General features: G+C 39.0%; 3 protein-coding genes across 8 annotated transcripts in view; 1 reads left to right on the top strand and 2 right to left on the bottom strand.

The window, feature by feature from the left end:
* Positions 1 to 26,488, top strand: part of nf1b (neurofibromin 1b) — a 118,036-nt gene that overhangs the window by 66,373 nt on the left and 25,175 nt on the right. The window lies entirely within an intron of this gene.
* Positions 44 to 7,386, bottom strand: LOC137062183 (oligodendrocyte-myelin glycoprotein-like). 3 transcript variants are annotated; one of them, XR_010901210.1, is made up of 4 exons: positions 7,149 to 7,386; positions 2,120 to 3,422; positions 902 to 955; positions 44 to 714 (listed from the first exon to the last, which is right to left on the bottom strand). XR_010901210.1 is itself a non-coding variant. In XM_067433021.1 (3 exons), the coding sequence occupies exons 1-2, from the start codon at positions 7,160 to 7,162 to the stop codon at positions 2,165 to 2,167; spliced, it is 1,272 nt and encodes a 423-aa protein (XP_067289122.1). In that variant the 5' UTR covers positions 7,163 to 7,386; the 3' UTR covers positions 49 to 714; positions 2,120 to 2,164. The 3 variants fall into 3 exon arrangements, 2 of the variants coding, with proteins under 2 accessions (XP_067289122.1, XP_067289121.1); XM_067433021.1 differs by lacking the exon at positions 902 to 955 and having other exon boundaries at positions 49 to 714; XM_067433020.1 differs by lacking the exons at positions 44 to 714; positions 902 to 955 and having other exon boundaries at positions 983 to 3,422.
* Positions 23,140 to 25,174, bottom strand: LOC137062585 (uncharacterized). The gene is made up of 2 exons (XM_067433471.1): positions 25,039 to 25,174; positions 23,140 to 24,126 (listed from the first exon to the last, which is right to left on the bottom strand). Exon 2 carries the CDS (start codon positions 24,120 to 24,122, stop codon positions 23,439 to 23,441), a length of 684 nt encoding a protein of 227 aa, XP_067289572.1. The 5' UTR covers positions 24,123 to 24,126; positions 25,039 to 25,174; the 3' UTR covers positions 23,140 to 23,438.

Here is a 26,488-nt window from a genome sequence, read left to right on the forward strand (position 1 = left end):
GAAAAGCACGTGTTCTTTTGTTCAAAGTTTTATTGCTTCTAAGAACAACCAATTGACTAATAACATAGATAATTTAATAAACAAAGGGACATCTATGAAGATATTCTAGCGTTTTACAACAATAAATTAAAAATACCCTGACTGCCTGGTTAATAATGGTTGTGAGTATTAACAATATTTGAAATATTTTTCCATAATGTTTAGCAAAAAGCTGTTTGTTACAAGCTGCGAAACATCTACAAACGTTTTATAGCATATGAGAAACTCTATTAAGTCCCTGAAGAATCTTACATGATTGTCTACCTTCAAAGCACATGGGAGATTGATGGTCACTACATCATTTGTAGAAAGCGCAGAGCCATGAACACAAGCAGCAAAAGTTTGAAGCAGCTAGTCATTGAGGAAGCGGAGGATTTGCTAACAGATGTGCTGACTGTTGTGTCTTTAGCATTCTGGCTTGTGCTGCCGGGTGAACTGGCTGAACTGCTGCCGTTCATGTTCTGGTTAGTGCCGTTCCTGATGGCAACTGTTGTAGCTGTGGAAATGGATGAAGTAGGTGGAGTAGTCTTGTTTTGGCCTGGGCTGTTGGTGAAGTTAAATGAAGTTGTACTGTTCATCCAATGACTGGAATTCTGCATTTGGACCAGCATACAGCCAGACATCACAACCAGCAGCGCCACACAGCTGTCCACTCTTAAAGCCATTTTTTCTGATCTGAAAACAACATACCAAAGCACAAAAAGAATGTCACTTTTTTTACTAGCTCCACTTTTGTTTTACACAAATATCATCAAATGTAATTTTCTTTGATAAAAAAATGTCAATCAGAATTTAATGTTTGAACACTTTGCATTAGTCCTGAGAAATCATGTAAAGCTGAAATCATTCCCCGTATACTCACCAGCAGTGTTCAGCATCAGTGTTTTATCTCTGCGAGTGGTGATGGGCAATGTCCCTAGACAGATGCGGATGCTTTTAATAATGACACCTGTGCTAGAAGTCACATGATCCTTCAGAAAGGAGGGTCAGTGATGGAAAGATCATGTTGGCAAGATTTCCTTTTGTTTAACAAATAGTTTGTTTGCTTTTTCATGAGGTATCATGGTAACATCACAGAGGACTGGCTGGAGTTTTCTGTGTTTATTGCAAAAGATTTCCAAATATACATTTGTTCTATATACAGATTTACTTTATACTTTTTTTTCATTTAGATTCCTATAGTTGGGTAACCTGACCATTCAAAATGTCTTGTTGTCTGCCATGATAGAAACTTGCTTTCCCAGCTGGAAAATCATGTTAATATCAGCTTAAGCTGTGTTTTTAGAAAATGATAGATCGTTTCTAGCTTCTCTAAACTGGTTTGAGGTGATTGTGAAACCTTCTGGGGTCTGGTTTCTTCCAAGGTTTATTTTTCTCCATTATGCCCTGATGGAGTTTTGGTTCCTTGCCACTGTCACCTTTGGCTTGGCTTGGCTTGCTCAGTTAGGGACTTAAATTTTCGATCTAAGTTTTCAACTAAATATCCAAATAAAATGAATTACTAAATTAACTGACAATAGAGTTGATAATTAATGATCAACTTTATTACTGATCTGGCCACATTGATGACATCACCGTTTTTTCCAGAACGACTGTACAGCTGAATAAAATTTTGTTCCTGTTTAGCGCTATATAAATAAAGTTGAATTGACTTGTCTTGACTTCTAGTAGCTGGAACATGGTTGGTAGCTTTCTGGACATTTCAGTGACTGATTTATTTGTTTCAATGAAACTTTGCAAATATAATATAACCCACAACGAACAATATGCTTTTTGGTCATGTTTATTATTTTACTTTTATTTCAGTAATACCACTCATGCATTTAAATGAATAGAATCGTTAAACGAATTGGATTGTCAGTTAATATGAGAAACATTAATCTGATTAACCTATGAAATGCTTCTGCATCCATAAATGTAAACTTGTATGTCCAATGATCCTTCTTGTTGGTGCTCTACATCAGCAGATGGAGGTTATACTGTGAGACTGTTCTGGTTTGGAAGTTCATTTTCAAATTCTCATGATATGTGGAACATAAAAGTGAAATGAAAATGTAAAGCATGATATCTATTTGTTAACCTGATTTTTAGTATGATCCAGTTTAGAAGGAGGACGCTGTGACCCTCAGAGCTGTTGTGTTATGGCCACCAGGAGGAGCAGACAGCCAACTGATGTGTAGAGTGAGCCGCCACTGCGTCCTGAGCTTGTGTTTCTGCTGAGATTCTGATTGGGTCTCTTCACGCTCCTTGTGCGGAGAGTGGTGGTCCTGCGGGTGGTGGAGATGGTGGTAAAGAAGTCGACTGGTGGGATTGGGCCTTCTGTAGTTGAATGAATATTTGAATCGGAAACCTCTGAAGTCGAGGTAAAGAGGAGGCCCTTATTGAAAGACTCCTCCTTATTGAAAGACTCCTGGTCCTTGGTGCTTCTAGATCCTGTTTGGTCATCCCTGGTGTTTAGGAGTGACGTCCCTGTCCAGGAGTGTGTGGTGACCGCTTGTATGTACGGATGGCTTGGCTCCTCCGTTCCAAAGACATATGGAGACAGCGTGTAGGGGCCAAAGTGCCAGCTCCCTGTCCTGGACAGGTGAGCCTCTCCACAGGTGTGCCAGGTGTGGCAGGGACAACCCAACACTCGGGCGGAAGTGTGTTTGGTCCACACCAACAGGTGGCTGATGTTGGCAGTTTCTTCACAAGCCCACGGATTGTCCCCTAGAGTGATGAGCTTCAAACCTTGCAGATGCTCGAATGCCCCTTCACTGACCATTGTAAAGCGATTTGCATGCAGGTAGAACTGAGCCAGCCTTTGTAGTCGGATTAGGGACCCAGGCAGAATCTGGACCAGAGAGTTGTGGGATAGATCCACCACCTCCAGGTTATGGGGCATGTTGGTAGGTACCGTCCAGAACTTGTTGTGACTGAGGTTGAGAGCCTTCAGATTAGGGAGCGTGTTGTTGATGAAGACCACACGCTCAAGCTTATTGACGGACAGGTCCAGAACTCGGAGGTTCCACTGGTATGCTGTGTCGTCTTTGTTAAGTACACGTAGGCGGTTTCCTGAGATGTTGATTTCCCACAGCGCCCGTGGCAGTGAGACTGGAAAATTAAGTAGACGGTTATAAGAGATGTCCAGGATGCGCAGATGTGTGAAGGAGCTTAGGTGATGGTCTAGGTCAGATAGCCGATTGTGGGTCAGGTTGAGGGATTGAATGTTTCTCTGCAGGCCCATCGGCAGATGTCTAAACCCCCTCCAGGAACAGTCAACTGTCCGATGGCTCTCGCTACAGGAGCAAATTGCAGGACATTCTGCATGTGCGCATGTACCCGTAAACCACAGTAAGAGCAGGCAGGACATCACAGAACACACGAGCATCTTCATGGTATTCCTGTGGACAAAGGCAAGAGGTTTGGTTGCTGAATGCATGTTTGTTTATTACATGCGTGCAAAATGCATCATCTATTTGTGTTTATAGTATTGTACTAGTGGCCATGACTGGCAGGTGTGTGTGTGTGTGTGTGTGTGTGTGTGTGTGTGTGTGTGTGTGTGTGTGTGTGTGTGTGTGTGTGTGTGTGTGTGTGTGTGTGTGTGTGTGTGTGTGTGTGTGTGTCTAAAATTGATAGGATCTGATAATAGAAACCAATGACTAGTGTTATCAAAGATATTGATATTTCGATATGTATCAATACTGAAATACCTGAAACGGTTCTAATACATCTTTTCTGCAGTAGATACAACGATACCAGTTGCTCATTCTCTTCTCTCCAACGGCGAAGTTACAGTTTTACACCTGCATCCTGTTACTAACTCGTCTCAATTGCTCCGGTTAAATAGCACTCGTATTGCAAATAATTTGACTCATTCCCGCAGGTTTCGCGCTCACACTCCTAAAGCCACCTCTCACAGCTTGCAGGTACCTAATTGACTTCTTTTTAGTAGCTTATGTCGGTTAAATCAAAATACACACAAATTTGGGTCAGAATGCCCTTCTCGGTGAGTATTCAGGCAAACGTATTCCGTTGTATAACTGTATATTGGATCCGTGTATAAGCTCTTAAAGTGACAGCAGCCTAATAAACCTGCTGCTGTCTTTCATGTTAATCAAAAAAACAAAAGACAAAAAGAAAATCACTTGCTGCTCTTGTAAGCATTAATCAATATTTCATTTTTACAATGAAGACTATCCAGTGTTTTTTGTTTTTGTTCTTTTTTTACATATAATTCCTTTATTAATTTCTGTAGTGTTTTCTTACCTGAATACTAGCCTACTGTTAGACCCACCTGAAAAACATAAAGCCTGAAAAACTTAATTTTTGTTTTATTTGTCTCTTTATTCCAATCTATTTATTTGTGCTATCATTTGAAATATCTATTTGTTCTTATTTTATTACTCACTGTTTATCTCTTCTTTTTTTTTTGTTGAAAATTAAGCTCAGTTTCAAATAAGCCTCCCTGTGCTGTGTGAAAGCTAGTGCAACAAAACTACCCAAATTATCATTAAATGATGAGATATCTGTTAAGCAAGTGTATGCAGTGGGGCAAAAAAGTATTTAGTCAGCCACCAAATGTGCAAGTTCTCCCACTTAAAAAGATGAGAGAGGCCTGCAATTTTCATCATAGGTACACTTCAACTATAAGAGACAGAATGAGAAAAAAAATCCAGAAAATCACATTCTGATTTTTAAAAATATTATTTGAAAATTATGGTGGAAAATAAGTATTTGGTCAATAACAAAAGTTAATCTCAATACTTTGTTATACACCCTTTATTGGCAATCAAACAGAGGTCAAGCGTTTTCTGTTAGTCGCCACATGGTTTTTACACACTGTTGCTGGTAGTTTGGCCCATTCATGTCTCCTCTACAGCAGTGAGTTTTGGGGCTGTCGCTGGGCAACACAGATTTTTAACTCTCTCCAAAGATTTTCTATGGGGTAGAGATCTGGAGACTGGCTAGGCCATTACATGACCTTGAAATGCTTCTTACAAAGCCACTTCTTTGTTGCCTGGGTGGTGTGTTTAAGATCATTGTCATGCTGAAAGACCCAGCCGCATTTCATCTTCAATGCCCTTGCTGATGGAAGGAGGTTTTACTCAAAATCTCACAATACATGGCCCTATTCATTATTACCTTTACACGGATCGGAACGAGTCGTCCTGGTCCCTTTGCAGATTAACAGCCACAAGGCATCATGTTTCCACCCCCATGCTTCACAGTAGGTATGATGCAACTCCTCCAAACGGCATTCTTTCTCCTCCAAACATGACAAGTTCTATTTTGGTTTCATCTGACCATATGACATTCTCCCAATCCTCTTCTGGATCATCCAAATGCTCACTAGCAAACTTCAGACGGGTCCGGGCATGTACGGGCTTAAGCAGGGGGACTGCAGGTCCCTGGCACTGCGGGATTTGAGTCCCTGGCGGCGTAGTGTGTTACTGATGGTAGCCTTTGTTACTTTGGTCCCAGCTTTCTGCAGGTCATTCACTAGGTCCCCCGTGTGGTTCTGGGATTTTTGCTCACTGTTCTTGTGATCATTTTGACCCCACAGGGAGAGATGTTGCATGGAGCCCCAGATCGAGGGAAATTATAAGTGGTCTTGTATGTCTTTTATTTTCTAATAATTGCTCCCACAGTTTTCTTATTTTCACCGTAATTTGCAAATAAATTCAAAATTTGCACAAAAAAATCAGACAATATGATTTTTCTCGATTTGTTTCTCATTCTGTGTTCCTATGATGAAAATTACAGGCCTCTGACATATTTTTAAGTGGGAGAACTTGCACAATTGGTTGTTGATTAAATACTTTTTTGCCCCACTGTATATGCCAGTTTCCCTCTACCATATATATATATCCATATGTAACCATTAACATACCTATTTGTGGTATCAAAAATAGTATAGAATATTGATGTTTTTCAAGCTACCACACTAGAGTTAGAAATTCCGGTATCGTGGAGAAACTATCAATGACTGAGTCTAAATAATAATCATTAGCCTATAAGTTTTAGCTTTAGTGAATCTGATTTGTCATTTGTGTCTAATTAAAGAAAGTGATAGCAATCTGATGACACTGTGAATGACAATGAGTCTGATGACAGTGTGTAATGATTATAGTTTGAATCTGATTATAGTCTGAATCTGATTATATTGAGTGACTGATTTTGTCTGATGACTAATTTAGATTAATGCAGACGATGAGTATGTGACATTGTGTGTCTGATTACAGTGAATGACCGCTGCCTGATTATACTGATCGAGTTTGATTACAGAAATACGGTAAATGAATGATAGTTTGACTATTTTGACTAATGCAATCTGTAATGAGTCTCATTATAATGCAGATGATCATTAGTGACTTTAGTGAGTCTGATGACTGTGTGTCTGATGCTGTGTAATGACAGTGAGTCCAAACTTCAAAAATCTATTGAATATGGTGACTAATTGGGTCTGATGACATCAAGTATGATTAATGTGAGTGATGACATCGAGTCTGACTATATTGACTGTTACAATTTGTGTCAGAATAAGTGATAGAAGTGATTTTGTGCCTGATTATTATGTAGATGAAAGTTAGTGACCTTAGTGAGACTGATGAGAATGTGTTTGCTGCCATGTAATGATGACGAATCTGAACTTTAAGTGAATCTGAATATATAGTATGTGATTAATGTTTAATGAGAACAATGTGAGTAAAAGCAGTGACTCTGATTATTGTTTGTGATGATAATGAATCTGATTATCTGTTAGTGATGGCTGTGAGTCTTATAATTTGATATGGCTTGATATGTTATTCATTATCATTAGTCTCTGTTTTTTAATTTTTAAAGCGTATACATGTTTTCTGCCTTTTTGTTTGCAGTTGTGAGGCAAGTCATTGCATGCATTCTGATACACATGCAGCAGAGATGTTGAAGGTCTTCATGCAGTGTCTCTGCAGATCTGCCTGCACCTAGCTATGCACGACTCTCTAAACATGTGCTTAGACAAAAAAACTGCATTTTTATATAATGTGCTTACATGCTTGTTCATGTCATGCCACAGTACCTGTAAATAACTGATTGCAAGTATAATATTTCTTCAGGTAAACAGTGCTGCATTGTGAATTACTTACCTTCTCCTTGACATCACTCTGTGCTCCTTTCTCTTGTCCTCTCTCTGTCTTTCAGTTTCTCTCCATCTCTCAGCTCTTTTTTTTCTGCTTGGTCTCTAGATCAGCACGATTCTGATGTCTTATTTTCTATTGTTTCTGTGCTTTGTGCTGCAGAAAATTTCCAATCCTGTCTTTCTCTGTGCAGGTCCCTTTCTGGGATTACTAAGATAGTGGAGGGGAGACTGTAGTAGAGTCTGTTCTGGTACAGAAAGAGGGAGAGAGAGAGAGAGAGAGTGAGAGAGCGTGGAAGTGCTGACATCTCTGTTTCCTCTTTAGGATTCCCTCATTCAGCATCCATTTCCTCTGCTTTCTCTTTTCTTTTCTGCACTTTCTCTCCCCCTCCCTCTCCTTCCTGCTTTCTTTCTTTCTTTCTTTCTTTTTTGAGTCCTTAAGGAACACTTAACCTGTAATTCGGATCTGACGATGTTTTTGTTTGAGTTACATTCCTGGGCGGGAGTTTAATGGAAAATACAAATTCCAACTAGAATAAACTCAACTGAACTTAAATATTAACACAATCATTTATTGCGATCTCAACAGTTTTGCTTTTTTAATTATTATATTAGGTTAATCTGATTATGCTATCAGCTATCACCTAAAGTGTAATACTATCATTTCCATTTAAAGGGATAGTTTACCCCAACATTTTTACTTTTTGTCATTAATTGCAACATTTGTCATTAATTACTCACCCTCATGTCGTCCCAAACCCATGTGACTTTTGTTCATCTTCGGAACACAAATGAAGATCTTTTTGATGAAATTTGAGACCTTCCTGTTCTTCCATTGACAGCTATGCAACTGACACTTTGACACTTCAAAAAGTTAATAAAAGAGATCTTAAAACTGATCCATATAAATAGATTGGTTTAGTCCACAATTTCTGAATAGACTTGATCACTTATATAATAAACAGATTGAATTTAGGCTTTTATTCACATTTAAACTTTAATTACTACTTCACGCCTCAGTTGTGGTAAATGGAAGCTCAAGCATGTTCGCTTGATGTGCGAGAACCAATGAGGTTCATTCTCGTGTGTAATGAAGCACGGTTGAGGTTCCGCAAGAACCAATGAAGTTTATTCTCATGTGTTTTGCAGCATGTTTTAGCTTCTGCAAGAATCAATGAGGGTCATTCTTACGTTACGCATCATGTTTGACCTTCCGTGACAACCAAGGAGGTTCATTTTCGTGGGTAATGCAGCACGGTTGAGGTTCCGCAAGAACCAATGACGTTCATTCTCGTGTTACGTATCACGTTTGAGCTTCCACAGCAACCAATGAGATACATTTTCGCGTTACGCATCACATTTGAGCTTCCGCAACAACCAGCGAGGTTCGTTCTCGTGTGTAATGTGGCGCTCTCGAGCTTCCGCAAGAACCAATGAGGTTCATTCTCGCGTTACACATCATGTTTGCACTTCCGCGACAACCAGTGAGGTTCATTTTCGTGTGTAATGCAGAACGGTTGAGGTTCCGCAAGAAACAATGAGGTTCCTTCTCGCGTTACACATCATGTTTGCACTTCCGCGACAACCAATGAGGTTCATTTTCGTGTGTAATGCAGAACGGTTGCGGTTCCGCAAGAACCAATGAGGTTCCTTCCTGCATTACGCATCATGTTTGAGCTTCCACAACAACCAGTGAGGTTCATTCTTGTGTGTAATGTGGCGCACTTGAGCTTCCGCAAGAACCAATGAGGTTCATTCTCGCGTTACACATCATGTTTACACTTCCGCGACAACCAATGAGGTTCATTTTCGTGTGTATTGCAGAACGGTTGCGGTTCCGCAAGAATCAATGAGGTTCCTTCCTGCATTACGCATCATGTTTGAGCTTCCACAACAACCAATGAGGTTCATTCTCGTGTGTAATGCGGCACGGTTGAAGTTCCGCAAGAACCAATGAGGTTCCTTCTCGCGTTACACATCATGTTTGCACTTCCGCGACAACCAATGAGGTTCATTTTCGTGTTAAATGCAGAACAGTTGAGGTTCCGCAAGAACCAATGAGGTTCCTTCCCGCATTACGCATCATGTTTGAGCTTCCACAACAACCAATGAGGTTCATTCTCGTGTGTAATGCGGCAGGGTTGAAGTTCCGCAAGAACCAATGAGGTTCCTTCTCGCGTTACGCATCATATTTGAGCTTCCACAACAACCAATGAGGTTCATTCTCGTGTGTTTTGCAGCAAGTTTGAGCTTCCACAAGAACCAATAATGTTTATCACGCGTCAAACAGGTTCAGTTGAGCTTCTGTTTATGTTAGCTGATCAATGTTTAAATGTGTATAAAAGTTTATCATATAAAGTGATCGAGTCTCATTTTGGACTTAACCGCTCAATTCAGTTTAACAATCCCCTTATGAACCATTCCACGCAGGTTTTCCCACAAAATCTGCACATAAAATTCATAATTAAAAACCCTGATATCAGATAACAGTTCTTAGTTAAGTGTAGTATGAATCTTATAACTTCTTTTGGTCATTGATTTCACAAGTTCCTCACTATCATGTTTTGCCTGGGCAGGTGTGTGTGCATGCGCGTTTTGAACAAAAGGGCGCTGGTACAGAATCCTTTTGATGCCACTCTCCATCGTTCTCTCCTCTTCCATCCCTCTTTCTTCCTCAATCGCTTCATTCTTTCCGAGTCTGCTAACGCTGCCCAGTAATGCCACATCCTCTGCCTACTAATGTAGCTTTGCCTGGTGTGCGAGTGAATGTTGTTGAATATGTGTTTGTGTGTATAATGCAGAAATGGCATAGTCAGACTGTTTAGCTTAATCCATCTGCACTCAGCTCTAATTTTACATGTGCTGTCTAGATTCTTCCCTTAGTTCAATGATATGTTTATCTAACACTGTTTTAGTGTTGTTGCTGTTTTGTATGTTAGCCAGGCAGATTTGGATGCGAAAAGAAAGCCAGTTGGAAGCTTGCTATTGCCACATAAAGTTTAAACTTTTCACATGTAATCAACTTTATAAATAAAATATTTTTTTATATAAAATTTGTTTTTTGTTTGTTGTAATGAATCATGTTATTGTAACTTAGAATACAGGTGAAAAAATATATTTTAATTAAAATAATTTAATAAAAGCACTAAAATTACCTTTAAAAGTACAATCACATATTTATATACAATCACATACACATCTCTATATAATGTAATATTATCTCTCATTTGTTCATTTAACTCATGTAAAGTTAAGTGTTTGCATATGCAATACACAATGGTGCTGTCTGTAAGTTTGTGACTCATGGAGGAGTCTAGAATTTGTTCATTCAGAATTTGTTTAGTTAAAAAAGTTGAGGGTAAGTATTCGACATTGGGCCTTGTTGAGTTTCCTGGCATCCTTGTGTTTTATGAAGGTCTTTTTGTTGTTGCTTGAGGGGGATACTCTCATCAACGTCATGATTTTCCTGCTTATTCGTTTGGGTGTTCCCTTTCGTCATCTTTATTATGGCGTGTGGACTGCTGCTCTGCAAGACTGAATGATATGTTCCATACAGGAGAGGGGGACCTGCCACCCAAATGTTGTTCCTCCAGTGCCAGGCCTGCCAACTTCTCCATACTGCCCAAAGCAAGATTGTTATTATCAGCAAAATGAGGCACCCAAGACTGAAGAGTAATCCAAAATTTCCTCTGCCTGTTTGCATGTCATCTTTTAATGCAGTATTAGATGATTTGTGTGATTTCTTACGGTTTTGTGAGACATTTTGTGTTTTTGACAACTTTGTTTCAGCTGTACGAGTTGTCTTACTCAGTTTGCGCCAAATCGTGCTTTGCGTTGGTTTGTCCATATCAGTTAACAGATCATTATTGGTGTAATTTTCCTCTGCCACTGTATCTGCTGTTTGCTCTTGATTCATCAAGTCTGATTGAGGCTGTGTTGTTTCAATTGGGTGTAAATTGGACCGTTTTGTTGATATCCGGAATGGAATTTCCTGTGTTCTTAATGTTAGAAATCCGCGTCTCATGACTGATGTTGTATGAGTATCTTTTTCTAAAGGTTTTGAATTTGGAGCAGATGTCACAAGTAGCTTTTCTGTGGAGACTGGAATAGTTTGAGACAATTGCACTCTATCTGTGGGAGCTTGAGTTGATGTGTCCTTTACTAACAGGACACTTGTATGGGACATTTTTGTGCCATGGATTGGATATTTGTTTGTAGTGCTCTCTGATTGTGTTTTTGGATTCATCTGATGGTTCTGATCGGTTCTGAATGGAGTAGCAGATGATGTGGAAACATGTAGACTGATGCCCGTCAGCACAGAAGTGCCCCCTGGTCCTTCTGAGTCAACTAAACTGGCCTCAGTCAGGCTAGGAAGAGGAGATGTGGAAGCTGTTTTTCTGCTTACTGATGACTCATTTGTTAATATGCGAGTTTTTGTTGTCATAATGTGTTGCATTAAACTTTCTCTTGAAGATTTTGCTGTATTATTTGCATTTTGTTCAGTGTGTTGATTTGTAGGCTCTTCTGCTGGTGTGGGTTTGTGGTGTTCTGGATCTGATGTGAACCCATTGAGATGTGAAATGGGGCTCTCTTCTGTTAGCAGAAGTGAAGTGGAGTCTTGGATTTGTTGCTTCAATGTGAATGCAGATGGCATATTTTTTTTTACAACTTTCCGATCTGTGGCCGTCACAAATAGTTTGGGCTTCCCGTTTTCTCGAGTTAAAGAATGTGTGTATGTAGCAGTTTCTAGAATTTCAAGCTTGACTGCGGATGAACTTGAAGTTGGGTTTTTTGTCCTTGTAGGAAGGATGGGTTTTGAAATGCCTTTCACCATCCCAGTGATGTCTCTTCTTGGATGTTCATGCTTCATTGTTTGTGGAAGTGAAGTGGGTTGTAGGCTGTTGTTTCCCCTTGCTGATGCAGGTATGCTATGGTTTGAAATGTTAGAGTTTATGGTGGTCTGTAATAGAGTTTCCTTTTCATTTTTGTATGCTGTGGCTATGACTGGGATGGACATGAGTGCAGTGGTTTGTAGAATTTCTTGACTAGGTTTTTGGCTCTTAGGGCTCTGGAAATGTTGTGTTGGTTGTTTGAGTAGTCGTGTTGTTCCTGACTGAGTGTTTTTTTGTGTCTCTTGTGGTGGAAGTTCAGTGGGGAAGTGAAAAGGCATAGCTGTAGTATCAGTTGCACCAGTCATACCAGTAAAACGTGCAATTTGGTCATGTATGGTAATTGAAGAGTGTTCCTCCACTGCTTTGGAGAGATTTTTGATTGTAAATGTTTTGGAATGAGGGTTGTGTTGCTCTGTAACTTGACTGGGTTCAGTAATTTTCTTTTTTGATTGTTCAACTATTTGAGCATCTCCTGATTGAGTTGTTTTCTGTGAGTGTGTTGGAAAAGATGCCATAGCTGTAATACCAGTGAAATGGTCAATTTGTTCTTGAATGATAGTTGAAGAAGGTTTGTCTGCTGCTTTGGAGGTGGCTTTGATTGTCAATGTTGTGGAATTAGGGATGTCCTGATCTGTGACTTGACTACGTTCTGAAAATTCCTCCTTGGAGTGCTGGATATGTTGAAAGGACTGTGGTGTGAATAGTGGTGCTTCTGACTGAGTGTTTTTTTGTGACTCTTGTGGTGGCAGTTCAGTGGGGAAAGACATTATTCCTGTAGAATCATTTGTACCTGTAGAACGAGTGCTTTCTCCATGAATTATATCTGAGGAGGGTTCCTCAGCTGCTTCGGATGAAATGTGTAATGTTTTGGAATGAGAGATGTGTTGCTCTGTAACTTGACTGGGTTCAATGATTTTCTGTTTTGCCATGGTTGATTGTTCAACTAGGAGAGAATCTTCTGATTGAGTTGTCTTCTGTGAGTCTGGTGGGTGTGTTGAGAAGTATGGCATAGCTGTAGAGTCTTTTGTATGAGTAATACCAGTGAAATTATCAATTTGTTCTTGAATGAGAGTTGAAGAAGTTTCCTCCACTGCTTTGGAGGACATTTTGATTGTCAATGTTGTGGAATCAGGGATGTGTTGCTCTGTGTTTTGACTTGGTTCTGAAATTTCCTCCTCGAAGCGCTGGATATGTTGAGTCGATTGTTGTGTGAATAGTCGTGATGCTCCTGATTGAGTGTTAATTTGTGACTCTTCTGGTGGCAGTTCAGTGGGGAAAGACATTATTCCTGTAGAATCATTTGTACCTGTAGAACGAGTGCTTTCTTCATGAATTATATCTGAGGAGAGTTCCTCAGCTGCTTCGGATGAAATTTGTAATGTTTTGGAACGAGAGATGTGTTGCTCTGTAACTTGACTGGGTTCATTGATTTTCTGTTTTGCCATGGTTGATTGTTCAACTAGGAGAGAATCTTCTGATTGAGTTGTCTTCTGTGAGTCTGGTGAGTGTGTTGGGAAGTATGCCATAGCTGTAGAGACTTTTGTATCAGTAATTCCAGTGAAATGGTCCATTTGTTCATGAATGATGGTTGAAAAAAGTTCCTCCGCTGCTTTGGAGGACATTTTGATTGTCAATGTTGTGGAATCAGGGATGTGTTGCTCTGTAACTTTACTAGGTTCAATGATTTTCTGTTTTGCCATGGTTGATTGTTCAACTAGGAGAGAATCTTCTGATTGAGTGGTCTTCTGTGAGTCTGGTGGGTGTGTTGAGAAGTATGGCATAGCTGTAGAGTCTTTTGTATGAGTAATACCATTGAAATTATCAATTTGTTCTTGAATGAGAGTTGAAGAAGTTTCCTCCGCTGCTTTGGAGGACATTTTGGTTGTCAATGTTGTGGAATCAGGGATGTGTTGCTCTGTGGCTTGACTAGGTTCTGAAAATTTCTCTTTGAAGCGCTGGGTATGTTGAGTTGATTTTTGTGTGAATAGTCGTGATGCTCCTGATTGAGTGTTAATTTGTGACTCTTCTGGTGGCAGTTCAGTGGGGAAAGACATTATTCCTGTAGAATCATTTGTACCTGTAGAACGAGTGCTTTCTTCATTAATGATATCTGAGGAGGGTTCCTCAGCTGCTTTGGGTGAAATTTTGAATGATTTGGAACGAGAGATGTGTTGCTCTGTAACTTTACTAGGTTCAGTGATTTTCTGTTTTGCCATGGTTGATTGTTCAACTAGGAGAGAATCTTCTGATTGAGTTGTCTTCTGTGAGTCTGGTGAGTGTGTTGGGAAGTATGCCATAGCTGTAGAGACTTTTGTATCAGTAATTCCAGTGAAATGGTCCATTTGTTCATGAATGATGGTTGAAGAAAGTTCCTCCGCTGCTTTGGAGGACATTTTGATTGTCAGTGTTGTGGAATCAGGGATGTGTTGCTCTCTAACATGAATGGGTTCAGTCATTTTCTGTTTTGCCATGGTTGATTGTTCAACTAGGAGGGAATCTCGTGACTGAGTTGTCTTCTGTGAGTGCGATGGGAAGTATGCCATAGCTGTAGAGTCTTTAGCATCAGTAATACCAGTGAAATGGTCAAGTCGTTCATGAATGATGGTTGAAGAAAGTTCTTCCGCTGCTTTGAAGGACATTTTGATTGCCAATGTTGTAGAATCGGGTTGATCTGTGACTTGACTTGGTTTTAATATTTTCTGTTTGGAGCGCTGGGTATTTTGAGTTATTTGTTGTGTGAGTAGTCGTGGTGCTGCTGACTGAGTGTTTTTTTGTGACACTTGTGGTGGCAGTTCAGTGGGGAAAGACATTATTCCTGTAGAATCATTTGTACCTGTAGAAGGAGTGCTTTCTTCAAATATGATATCTAAAGAGGGTTCCTCAACGGTTTTGAATGTTGTGGAATCAAACTTGTGTTGCTCTGTAACTTCACTGGGTTCTGTTATTTTATGTACTGTGGTCTGGAGTCGTTGAGTTGATTGTTGGACTAGTCGTGAATCTCCTGATTGAGTTGTTTTCTGTGATGGATCAATGGGGAAAGACGCCATAGCTGTATGAGAGTCATCTGTACCAGTAATGCCAGAGGACTGAGTGCTCTGTTCCTGTGTCAGAGCTGAAGATGGTTTGTCCTTTGCTTTAAAGACAATCTCCGTGTTCTTTGACCCTTCCGATGTCATAGATTCTAGTTTGTCTGGTCTCATTGTTGATGTTCTGGTTTCTATATTGTTGGAAACTTCATTCAAAAGTCTCCATAAAACATATAAAGCATAAACCTTTTCTTGTAAACGTAATGCATCTATGTGTAAGTTCTGTCTTCTCACTCGTGACCTTTTCACACCTTCTCCACCCTTCCACTCCTGTTCTTCGGCATTGGTGTGGTCAGAGTTTGTGGTCGAAGTGACGCTTAATGACAGCAAAATGAACAAACACAGTCTGAATAGCTCCATGTTAAATATGTGATATTTTATATCTGTAAAGAGAAAAAAAAAGTTTTAATGTACAACACGTTGTAGTTACATTATATCTTAGATAATTTAAATGGTTTATATTTCATATAAAACATTGCTTCTCAAGAAGATTGACCCTGTAATACAGTACATATACAATAACCTTTTACATTAACATAACCATTAAACTTGTACAAATCCCATCAGTTTAATTACTACTGTGTGTGTGTGTGTGTGTGTGTGTGTGTGTGTGTGTGTGTGTGTGTGTGTGTGTGTGTGTGTGTGTGTGTGTGTGTGTGTGTGTGTGTGTGTGTGTGTGTGTGTGTGTGTGTGTGTGTGTGTGTGTGTGTGTGTGTGTGTGTGTAAACTCAGCGACAGCAAAATGGCCAGCAGATAAATTCTGAGTAGCTCCGTGTTAAATATTTCACATTTGACTATACTTTAGTGAAAGGGGAAAAAGTTGTAAAAGTTTGCATTATATTGTTAGATGTTTGAAAGAGTTTATATTTCAAATAAAATATTGGTTATCTAGGAGATTATTCTTGAATTACAGTACATACAAAACTACTTTCACTCCATTCACATAAGTTTAAACAACTGTGCTTTAGTTAAATTACTACTGTAAATGGATGTATATGTTATAATGGTTGCATTTAATTTTACAGTATCTGCACTCACGTCTAAAAAGTACTGGGTAATATAAGGTAACTACATGTTTTTTTTGTTAGGTTTTGGGGTAGGTTCAGGGTTAGTACCTAGTTATTATTTCTTGCAATTACTATAATAAGTTCATTGTATGCATAGTACATGGGGAGCAGGACTGTAAAATTAAGTGCTACCTTTATAATAATTTCTTATTATTGTTATTCTTTTTTTTAACCATCATCGATGTTGCAAATACTTCAGTGAAGCACTGTTAAGCTCTCAGAATTATATTTATGTAGTATAATGATCACATTTATCTTATTTTTTTAAATTCTACCAAACAATGTGTTGACTTCAGTGCTGCGTACAAAGTCTTAAATATTAAAGTTTTTCTGACAAAATGTGTCTTACCATTTCAAGGCTGTTCCTGTGTCTAGGAGGCGATCCATTCATCAACTGTCTTGGATGGGTTGCTGCTTTTCTATTTATAACAGGCTTAGAATATATTCTGCTAGATCACGTGCTAACTGTGAATGAAAAGCAGAAATATAGGGTGTGGCTGTAAAATGATGTATTTTATCGTGGTGCTGGGATGCTGCAAAATGAAATTGTGTGGATTTAATTTATTTTATTGTGACCAAAGTTGATTCAGAAGAGAAACTACCGGTATAAAGACAAAAAAATATTTTATTCAAAAAACACAAAACTGCACAGTCAATTTCTAAATCGTTTTTTGTCTTAAAGGAACTGTATGTAAGAAATGTATTTCAATTCATCCTAAAATGGCCCTGATATGTCACTAGACATTAAGAAATCATGTTCATTTCAAATACTTATATCACTGACAACAGTAGTTCGGTCAGGATATTGTCCTTTCAATCACAAAGTCAGTAGTGTTTCGGCATCCGGGTTGCCAGATCTGCTCTAGTTACCACAGCTTCAGCTACAAACGTTCCTGCTGATCCTGCAGCCTATCTGGCAACCTCGAGTCAGGGGGCCTTTTTTAATAAGGTCCTGTTTGAGCCTTATTTGGAAGAGTCATTAATATTAATATTGAGCTCTGCTCTGATTGGCTCATTTCAGCAGCTCACACAAGTTCAGTTGTTCAGCGAAGCGGCTCGTGAGTCCTGACAGAACACAGACCGACTGAATGACACTTTAAGCAGAACATCTCAAATAGAGATTGCTAAAATGCAGCTTACTTGTTTATTGGTGTTTTCAGATCATCCGCGCACGAGAGAGAGCTTGCGTGCATATGGTTGCCAGATTGCACATGTTTAGGTAAAACACCGGATAGTATACATGTTCTTTTCACAGAAAAGCTCTGGGAGATTGAATTACTGAAATCTGGCAACCGCACAAACACTCTTCATTCCCTCAGACAAAACCAAAACCAGTGATTTTAGACTCGTCTTTTTTCGTCAACGATATTGCATGTTTATATAACGTTAGTCACAATGTAGGCTACGCAGTGACTGTGATGTACTCTAAAAAATACAAGCATCGAAAAACATACTTCAGTTCTCAAAAATATATATATATATTTTTACAAAATGAAAAGCCTTGTCAAATGACTATCGTTTTAACTTATATGGTGGAAAAGGTGGCGTTTGCTAGAAGGATCGAGTAAACGATCTGTAAGCAGTGTATCTACGGTTGTATTTTGTAAATTAATATTAACCTTTGTCATTAGACACACTATTTAGTTTTGTATGGTACTTGGAGTTTCCTACTGTTACTGTACTAGCATCTTGCGTTATCTAGACAATGCTGTCTCTCTAAGAAACTTTCAATTTAATCAGACATTTTTTAAACAGTCAATAAGTGTTTTAGGGATGGTGAAAACTAAACATTTTCTTGACCGACCACCGAGCCTCATTAACCAGTTGAAACCATAGACCGTAAAAAAATATGGACGACTCGACATCATCCGTTTTCGCTTGTCAGATTTGAAGCTTTCAGGCGCCCTTGCACGGCGCGGACATCTTGGGACCGAGTCTGCGCAGTAGCGATTTCGGGACCGGAGTTGCGCAGTACAGCGCAGGAAGTAGAGCAGGAAGTACAGCCGCGATTTCAAAAGCCCGCCCACACTCTCGCAGATGCAGAACAATGAATTATGTTGGTGTGAAATAAACAGTTATGGAAATGTAGAAATTAAAGCTAAAGCTCTAATCTGCTCCCAAAAATTTCGAAAAAAGTCTGTTAGTGCCTCAGTGACAACTTCACTCAGAGAAGCCGTCAGTCTCAGCTGTCAATCATGACGTCGCACCCCCCGTTTTTATAGCATCAAATAACTAACTCAAACTAAACTTATTTTTAAAACAAACACCTGAAATAAAATCATCGTGATGATAACTGCCTTCAGTGACACACTAACTTTGGGGAACATTTTTTGAAGTGTAATTTTATTATTTAGTTTGCCTCGCGTCCATTAGAAAACACAGAGGGGCGGCTATACTGGGACCGGTCACCGGGGGGCGATCGAGGCGCTAAAGCTTCAGTAAATGAGAGGGAGACTGCAGGCTTGGTTGAAACCGGTTAACCGATTAGTTTAAAGGATGCTGCGCTATTTGAAATAACTGCCCCGAGCCACACCTGCAATTTCGCAACTCTGTCACATCTCTCTATGATCTCTCTGCCGCTCTCTCACACACACACACACACACACACACACACACACACACTCACTGTCCCGGCACCGCCGCCTCCCTTCCACTCACGTCAATTTTTTAAAATCCCCTACAGCGCGAAACATGAGTCCCTCAAACGCGGCGCCGAGGAGCTTGTTTGTAATCGACAAACAAATGGCTCCTTAGTTTCAAAATGGTTTGGGTACAAGGTGATCGCGTTGAAAATAAAGGCATTTGGTGTGGAAAATCTTTTAGGAAAATCACAGCTCCGAAGAGACGCCGCTTTAGTTCGAGGTAGTGCTAACAATAAAAAAGAAAGATGATGATCAACACCTTATGTGTTACCACTGAAATGTAGATGTAATATATGTGCCCAGTCACGGAAAGTAGGGACAAAAGTCAGTTCTGGGGCATTTTGAGTTATTCACAGATTCTGAAAGTGTAGTCTCCAAGCTTTCCAACGATGCGTAACACATGAAAATCTGATAATATTTGGAGAAGTTGTGGCCATCTAAATGTATGCCTTTAGAAAAGTGTAAACGAGAGAAAACAGCCTCTAAAGTTTTGCAGTTCTCACCTGTTATCACCTGCTGGGAGTGACAATATGGCTCATTTACATCTCATTTAGATAAGCCACACCCCCTGTAAAGCTGCATGGTTGCTAGTAACGACAGACGCAACAGGAAAAATCGGACCGCATACTACTAATAATAAAGATGCTAACAATACCATCTAAAAGCCCATTATAGTAATGTTTTTTTTTTTTGTGCAAGTGATACGATGCTAACGATTACAATTAAAACGAGAGTTAAGAACAATAGGTAGGTATGGGAAGGTCTAAACATGAGATAACGTGTGTGTGTTCTTAGAATGAACACAAAACGACAAACTTTGGTGTTTCTGGAACACTCCATAAGAAACAGAAAAGTATTCTTGCCAATCTTCTTGCCGCCAATGAAATAAGTCATTTGGGCACACTTTCTGTTTGCTGGGGTCTTCTTAGTGGATGTACTGTGCGTCTGTTTGAAGGGGATGAAGACAGAGATGTGGGTACAGGACTTAACCGTGGCTGTAGTGTAGAGGTAAGGCGCATGTCATCAAGTTTTGACGCATATTGATCAGTAGTTCGAATCCGCTTTTTGCCACAAGAGAGAGTGTGGCAAAAGGCAGATTCGATCCTCTGATCGAGTTGCGTCAAAACTTGATGACATGCGTCTTACCACTACACAATAGCCACGGTTACAGATTTGACCCATTTCTCTGCCTTTATCCCTGTCAAATGTTACTATCGATATAACCTCTGATTTCTTACGGTCCAACTCGTCTGAGTGCATTCAGCCAGTCTGATACATTCTTCCTCTTCTTCATCTTCACTCAGTTGTAGATTAGGGTATTATTCAGTCTTATTATGCCGCTTTCATCGTCGCTTGTATCATCTCTACAGCCGGCCAGAGCGCTGCATAAATAATTAGCCACGCGTCGCTTGGAAGGTGGGGCAATAACAAAGGCCAATATGGAAAAACACACAGACAAAACAAGACGGTTTCAACCTCAAATAATACGCTTTTAAATATACAATTAATGCCATCTCAAACACGGAGAGACTTCTTCGTGAGATTCTGCAAAAAAGCGAAAATCACATAATTTGAAAAAAAAAAATCCGCTTCTTTCTCATTTTTCTCAATAGTAGAGCTGCCGACTTGTGTCCCTGGTTTCCGTGATGGGTCACATATTTCCAAATGTAAGCCCATCTTATGCGGAATGCACGCTTCATACTGTTGTCTGCCCTGGCTCTAACCTCGAGTGTTTTAGCCTGTTTAACCCAAACGCTGTGACCTCGCGCCAAAAGTTTTTATTGGTTTATTAAGTACAAACAGGTGAGTTATGAAAAATTGATTGTGAGGGATTTGTTCACTTCACACAAAAAGATTTTGGAATGAGATGGTAGCGTTTAGTCCACTGTCTATAATAGCCTAATTTAGAGATCACTTTTTTTTAACCGACAACTTTGATCGGTTAACGTTGATACGGTCAACCATCGGTCAAACGGTCATCGGTTAACATCCCTAAAGTGGAAGTCACCACTTACTGCTTGAAGGAATACAGTTGTAATTGCCACTTTCTTTGGTTAAAGACGCTGAGCGAAGCTTGCTTGAAATGGGCCTAACAAATGAACGATCTTGAATTAAATTGTTGTGGTATACAATTATAATAAACATCAAACGTGACTGTTGACATTTTTTATCTGTGGGAAGGGTAGAAAAGTCCTCACGTCCCCTGCACAGCCTGGAACATGACATGTTGTCCATGAGAGCTGCCGTTTTCGCTATCCCTCGAGTGTCGCTTGTTTACCTGCAGTCCCGATGATTCGGCTCCGTCAGTTCCACCCGACAATGAACATGTTCGTACATATGCAAATTTTGGGGGCGTACATATAAATAATTCCCAACGCTTGCATCACGGTTGGCGTTATGTTAAGATTCACTTTTTTTCCCGTGGTGTTTTTCATGCACGTGATTTATATATGAAGGAGGAGGCAATGGTGTTTGGCAATGGTGCTCACAGTATGTGACGTCCATGTACTGAACACTTATTATTTCACTACGGCAAGGTTAATTACATTTTTCATTCTAGGGCACCTTTAACGTGTTTCTAGCATGTTTGGTACTTTGTGGCATATTTAAATGTGTTTCAGGAAGTGAATTACAGTGTTAAGCATGCCATTTCCTGTTGCCAGCATGTGGCGCTATAACTAACTGAACATTGTCATGTAGATGTCTTCAGATCAGGGCTCTTATCAAACGTGAAGTGTTGGGCAGATTGGACATTGTATGCCCTAGTTAAAACAACTTCCTGTTTTGTGGCAAAACATGGAACTTCGTGAGGCAGCCACGGACACGCCCTCCAGGGAAAACTCAAGATCTTCAATTTAACATTGCAAAGGCCTTTGGATTAGACTGTGCAAATATGGTGTTGTTCTGGTTAAATCTCTAGGAGGAGTTTGTTAAAGTAAAACTTCTGGAAAGGGCAAAAACTGCAAAGATTTTCTAGAGAAAATTTAAAATACTCCTCTCCTGTTTGGTTTTCAGCTAACGCTATTTAATTTATTCTGCCCAAGCGGCAACTTCCCGTGGTCTCTCTTAAAACCAACAGGGAAGCAGTGATATATAAAGCCTTAAAAGCCATTCTGGAGTAAAAGTATAGAAATCTTGCCAGAACTTTACTTTGGTAAAAGTTAGTCACTGTTTAGAACATTACTTGAGTAAAAGTATGTGATATTTATTGTACTTAAGTATAAAAAGTATTTTCTCATATTAAACACACTTAAGTAAGTAAAAGTACATGTAAATGAAAAATACAAAAGGATAATTTTCAAAAAAAATATTGCTCAGCAAGCAGCAAGATTGTGTTCATTTTGAACTACTTTAAGTATAAAAATATTACAATATGAATTATACCTTGATCATTTTGTGTCAGTTTGTGTGTAAATGTATGTTTTTTACTATTGTAGTAATTAAATGTGTTTAGTTCTCACCAAAGCACGCTCTATTTTGCTGTAGATCATCAAACTGTTATATCGCCTTAGAAGTCTGCCAAAATTAGTTTCGTGAGGTGCCTTCATGCACAAAACACTGCCTTACAAGTCATTGTCTCATAAGGCAGTAAGGGAAAGAGTCAGCTGCCTAGGTTTTCGGATGCAGCCCTGCTTTTAGGTTTAAACATTTTTCTTTGGAAACCAACAGGTGACGTCACAGACACTACATTCATATTTTTATTACAGTCTATGATTCTGACTGATTTATTCTGTTAGGAGTTGGATCCTCATGCTAAACATTGCCAAAATAGCAAAAAATGAGTTGTAGGACAAGAGTTCTATGCCAAATACTCTCCTTCAGGATTCGAACAAGTTTCTGAAAGTTTTTTGCAAGTATGGCACTTTATGAAGTTCTGTGTGTGTGTGTGTGTGTGTGTGTGTGTGTGTGTGTGTGTGTGTGTGTGTGTGTGTGTGTGTGTGTGTGTGTGTGTGTGTGTGTGTGTGTGTGTGTGTGTGTGTGTGTGTGTGTGTGTGTGTGTGTGTGCATGCGTGATTCTTTAGCTCCCTTCGCGCCTTCGGCTATTTCCGGAACGAATCGGTACAGCATATCTGTCTTTTATAAATATGATAAAACTAAAAAAAATTCAGAGTTATGAAGGATGCTATACTACTCTATCGGTACTCAAGATTAAGATCAGACTGGCAGAAACTGTGTGTGTTATGTACCCTTGAAGAATACTAAAATATGCTCAATAAATAGATACATTCTCCAAAAACTAGTTTTATCTCACATATTTTTGTTTCTCAAGTAGATCTCATTTGAGGATGTTTAGACTTAAGAAAAAGATTTTTGGCTGTATAAACAAAACACACATTTTATTATTTAAAAATACAGACAACAAAAAATGCGTTTGGCTGTTAAAACATGGTCATACAATAAAGAGAGTGACAAAGGCTTATTTGCAGGATTTTCAGTGCTGAGAGTTTAGTCTTTTTTATATAACTTTCTATTAACAGTCTTAGAACCGTACTTTCAGATTTCAGACCTTCTTTGAATCTCACGCCGAAGATAAGTTCAAGTTTAAGCAGGTGCAGACAATAAATGCCAGCGGGGGGGAGTTGTGTGACAGCGGTTTAAGTGCCCGATTGTGATCACACCCCTGTTTCGGAGCTCTCTGGTGCTTTTGCGTCAGTCTCATGACTGTTCTCCTGGGTGACGTCTCCATTTGGGTCCTTCATGGTACTGGGCTGCTCTGTGTCTTTGTTCTCCTCCGTCTTTTCCCCCAGAACGCTCTCCTCATCCTTTGTACTCTCCTCTTGTGCTGTGGTGCCCTCTGATAGCATGACGCAGGTCTCAGTTGGCTGCCCGTCCACTTGGTCTTCATTCCTGTGTGGCGATTTACTCTTTTCTCTTATAGCACGTAGGTCAAAGCTGCTGTGACAAAGATGGAGTCTAGAGATGATTCCTCTCAGGTGACAAACCTGGCTGGCGCATATCAGTGTGGTCAGCAGCAATATAAAGCAGCCCACTGTGAGAGCAACCACAACCAGTTGCAGACTATCTCCAGTTGGCAGTACGAAGATACACTGTCCTTTAGTGGGTTCAGGAGTGGCCGGTGTGCAGACTGATTGCTGAGTCTTTGTTGGTTCAGATGTTGGTTTCATGGTCACTGAAGTGTTGGTGACTGATATGGTGCTTTTAATGGCATTTATCGTAGTTGTTTCTTTTTTGTGTGTGATTGAATCAGTTATGTTGGTGTTAGCTGTGCTGTTAGCATGTGCTGTTCCGAGGAGCAATGCAAAGTACACAAAGCAAGTGATTCTGGGGCTTATCATGGTTCTGTGAAATATAAGAGAATGGAGAAATTTTGTTATTTTATTTTACATTAAATTTCTTCAAAATCAAATGAACTGGTTTTCTAAATATTTTACTCCTTTTTTTCCTACTAATTAAACATTACTATGGTAAATTAATGGAACATGCGGTGTCAAAAAGGGTGTAAATCTTTATTTTTATATATATATATATATATATATATATATATATATATATATATATATATATATATATATAATATTCTGCGACATTAGTAGTGCCCTAAGTGATGACAATTTTTGACCAGAATGTCATACAAAGAAATGATGAACAAGAACGCATTCAAAAAGAGAACTAACAAAATATTAATGACTGATTATGTTGTATTCAATGCATGCTTTTTCTTGTAAGCTTCTGCTTTTTCTATACATTATTATTATTATAATTACTACTATTATTATTGCTAAAATAATAAAATGGTAAAATAAAATCTATTAGGTGTAGTTTGCCTTTTTTGGCAAATAATTTAATAAATACCTTATGTTATTCCCTTATATTTAAAATATTAAAATAATAATAATAATAATAATAATAATAATGAAGCATTTTTGTCATATTTTGAAGGGGTTAATCGAACTTGGTCATTAAAAACCAAACTCCCCCCAGACATCACTTTAGGGCAATATTGCGTATTATTGATAAACCTTAAATCTACTCAAATTACACATTACTTACACATTTTAATTTATTTGAGACTCCAGAGTTAGAAACAAGGGTATGTAACTTATATAATTACATATCTAAATTTATGTACCATTTCTCTCTTAAATCTACACATTTTCATTAGTTTTTTGTTTATTTTTTTTTAATAAAATGACTAAATTAAAATTGAGGAGCTTGAAGCACATAAATAAAATAAAGTAAATGGTTTCTTACCTTTTTGGCCTGTTACTAGTTTATTCAAAGCTTCTGTTGTCTGAAGAGGCTGCTATAAATGTGTGAATGTGTTCACGCTGTAAATTTGAGCACTAGAGAAGTGTGCACTAATTTTGAGAAGTGGTCATTTTAAAATGGAGCATGCAGGTGCACGCACACTCATTAACCAGTGACACATTTCCTGCCTGTTCTTTCACTTCTGCTTCAGCTCTTATATTAAACATGCACATTAACCAATGTGTGGCTAGTGGCTTTAGTCACATCTATCTATTCAAGGCTAATAATATCTGTAAAGACTAGGGGTGTGCATTATTGACAAAAAGAATATCTCTGTTCTGGGATTTTGTCCGTAACAATGATCAAACAATATTTTGCGGAGTGTGTTATTTTGCTGGTACACTGACAGGTTTAGGACTCCCATGGACAGCTGACTTCGAAAGTTTTATTGGAAACATTTTTCAATAAGTTTAAACCTTTTACATTCAAATGTATATACATTAATAAGGGCTTTTGTTCTTGCCTAGTTAAATGTATCTTATGCATCATTTATTATGTCAAATTATTACTTAGGAAACATGGAAGATGCATCTTAAGTGTCATTTAGATGTATTTACACAGATTTACATTGGGGATCATGTTCGTACAGTCTGACAAGGGACATTAGCAAAGGATTTTGAAAAATGGCACAGTGTGCAAGACCCATTAATGAGCGAATCAATGAGTCATTAATTCAACCAATTTGTTCAATTGGCTGATCGTTTCAGGAACGAAACATTTGACTTTCTTAATAATTGAGTCATTGAATCATTGATTCAACCAATTCCTTAGTAATGAAACACCTCTGTGTGTTGCTCACAGACAAAAACAGTTCTGCTATGGCTTTATTTGGAACTGTTTCCACCTGTGAAATAGAACAAAACAGACACTATTGTGACAAAATTGTGTCTAAAATGTAAGTCGCTTAATTGCACTCTTTGTGTGATTGCTTACCTATATCATATGATATGTAGCCTAGAAGGCAAATACTCATACAGGGGCATTTCTACTGCATCATAATAGAGTAAAATTATAATTAACACTGTACAAAATGGATTTATAAACTGGTAAGATTTAAAACATTAATCTCAATTCAGTTGTCCCCGTAATTATTTATATGGTAAAGCCTAGTTCACACTGCCCGATTTTTGCCCCGATTTTGAGTTGCCGACAGGTTTTGTGAAATCGCAGACATGTGCCCGAAATCATAGACAAATCGGTGCTCGTGCACGCGAGTAACAATCGCGCAGTCTGAATAATAAAAGACGCGATCAGAGAGAATCGCTGACGAGTCGCCGACACCCGTGAGATATTTGGCATGATAAATATCTGGACCTGTCGGCGATTGAAACTCCTGCTGTGTGAACTGCGTTCTGACTGAAAATTACTTTGGCGATGACCGACAGCCAATGAA

Source organism: Pseudorasbora parva, chromosome 23 (genome assembly GCF_024679245.1).
Source record: "Pseudorasbora parva isolate DD20220531a chromosome 23, ASM2467924v1, whole genome shotgun sequence".
NCBI classification, from domain to species: Eukaryota; Metazoa; Chordata; class Actinopteri; order Cypriniformes; family Gobionidae; genus Pseudorasbora; species Pseudorasbora parva.

Coding starts and splice junctions, on each gene's coding strand:
- LOC137062585 (XM_067433471.1), bottom strand. CDS start 24,122: ATGATAAGCCCCAGAATCACTTGCTTTGTGTACTTTGCATTGCTCCTC.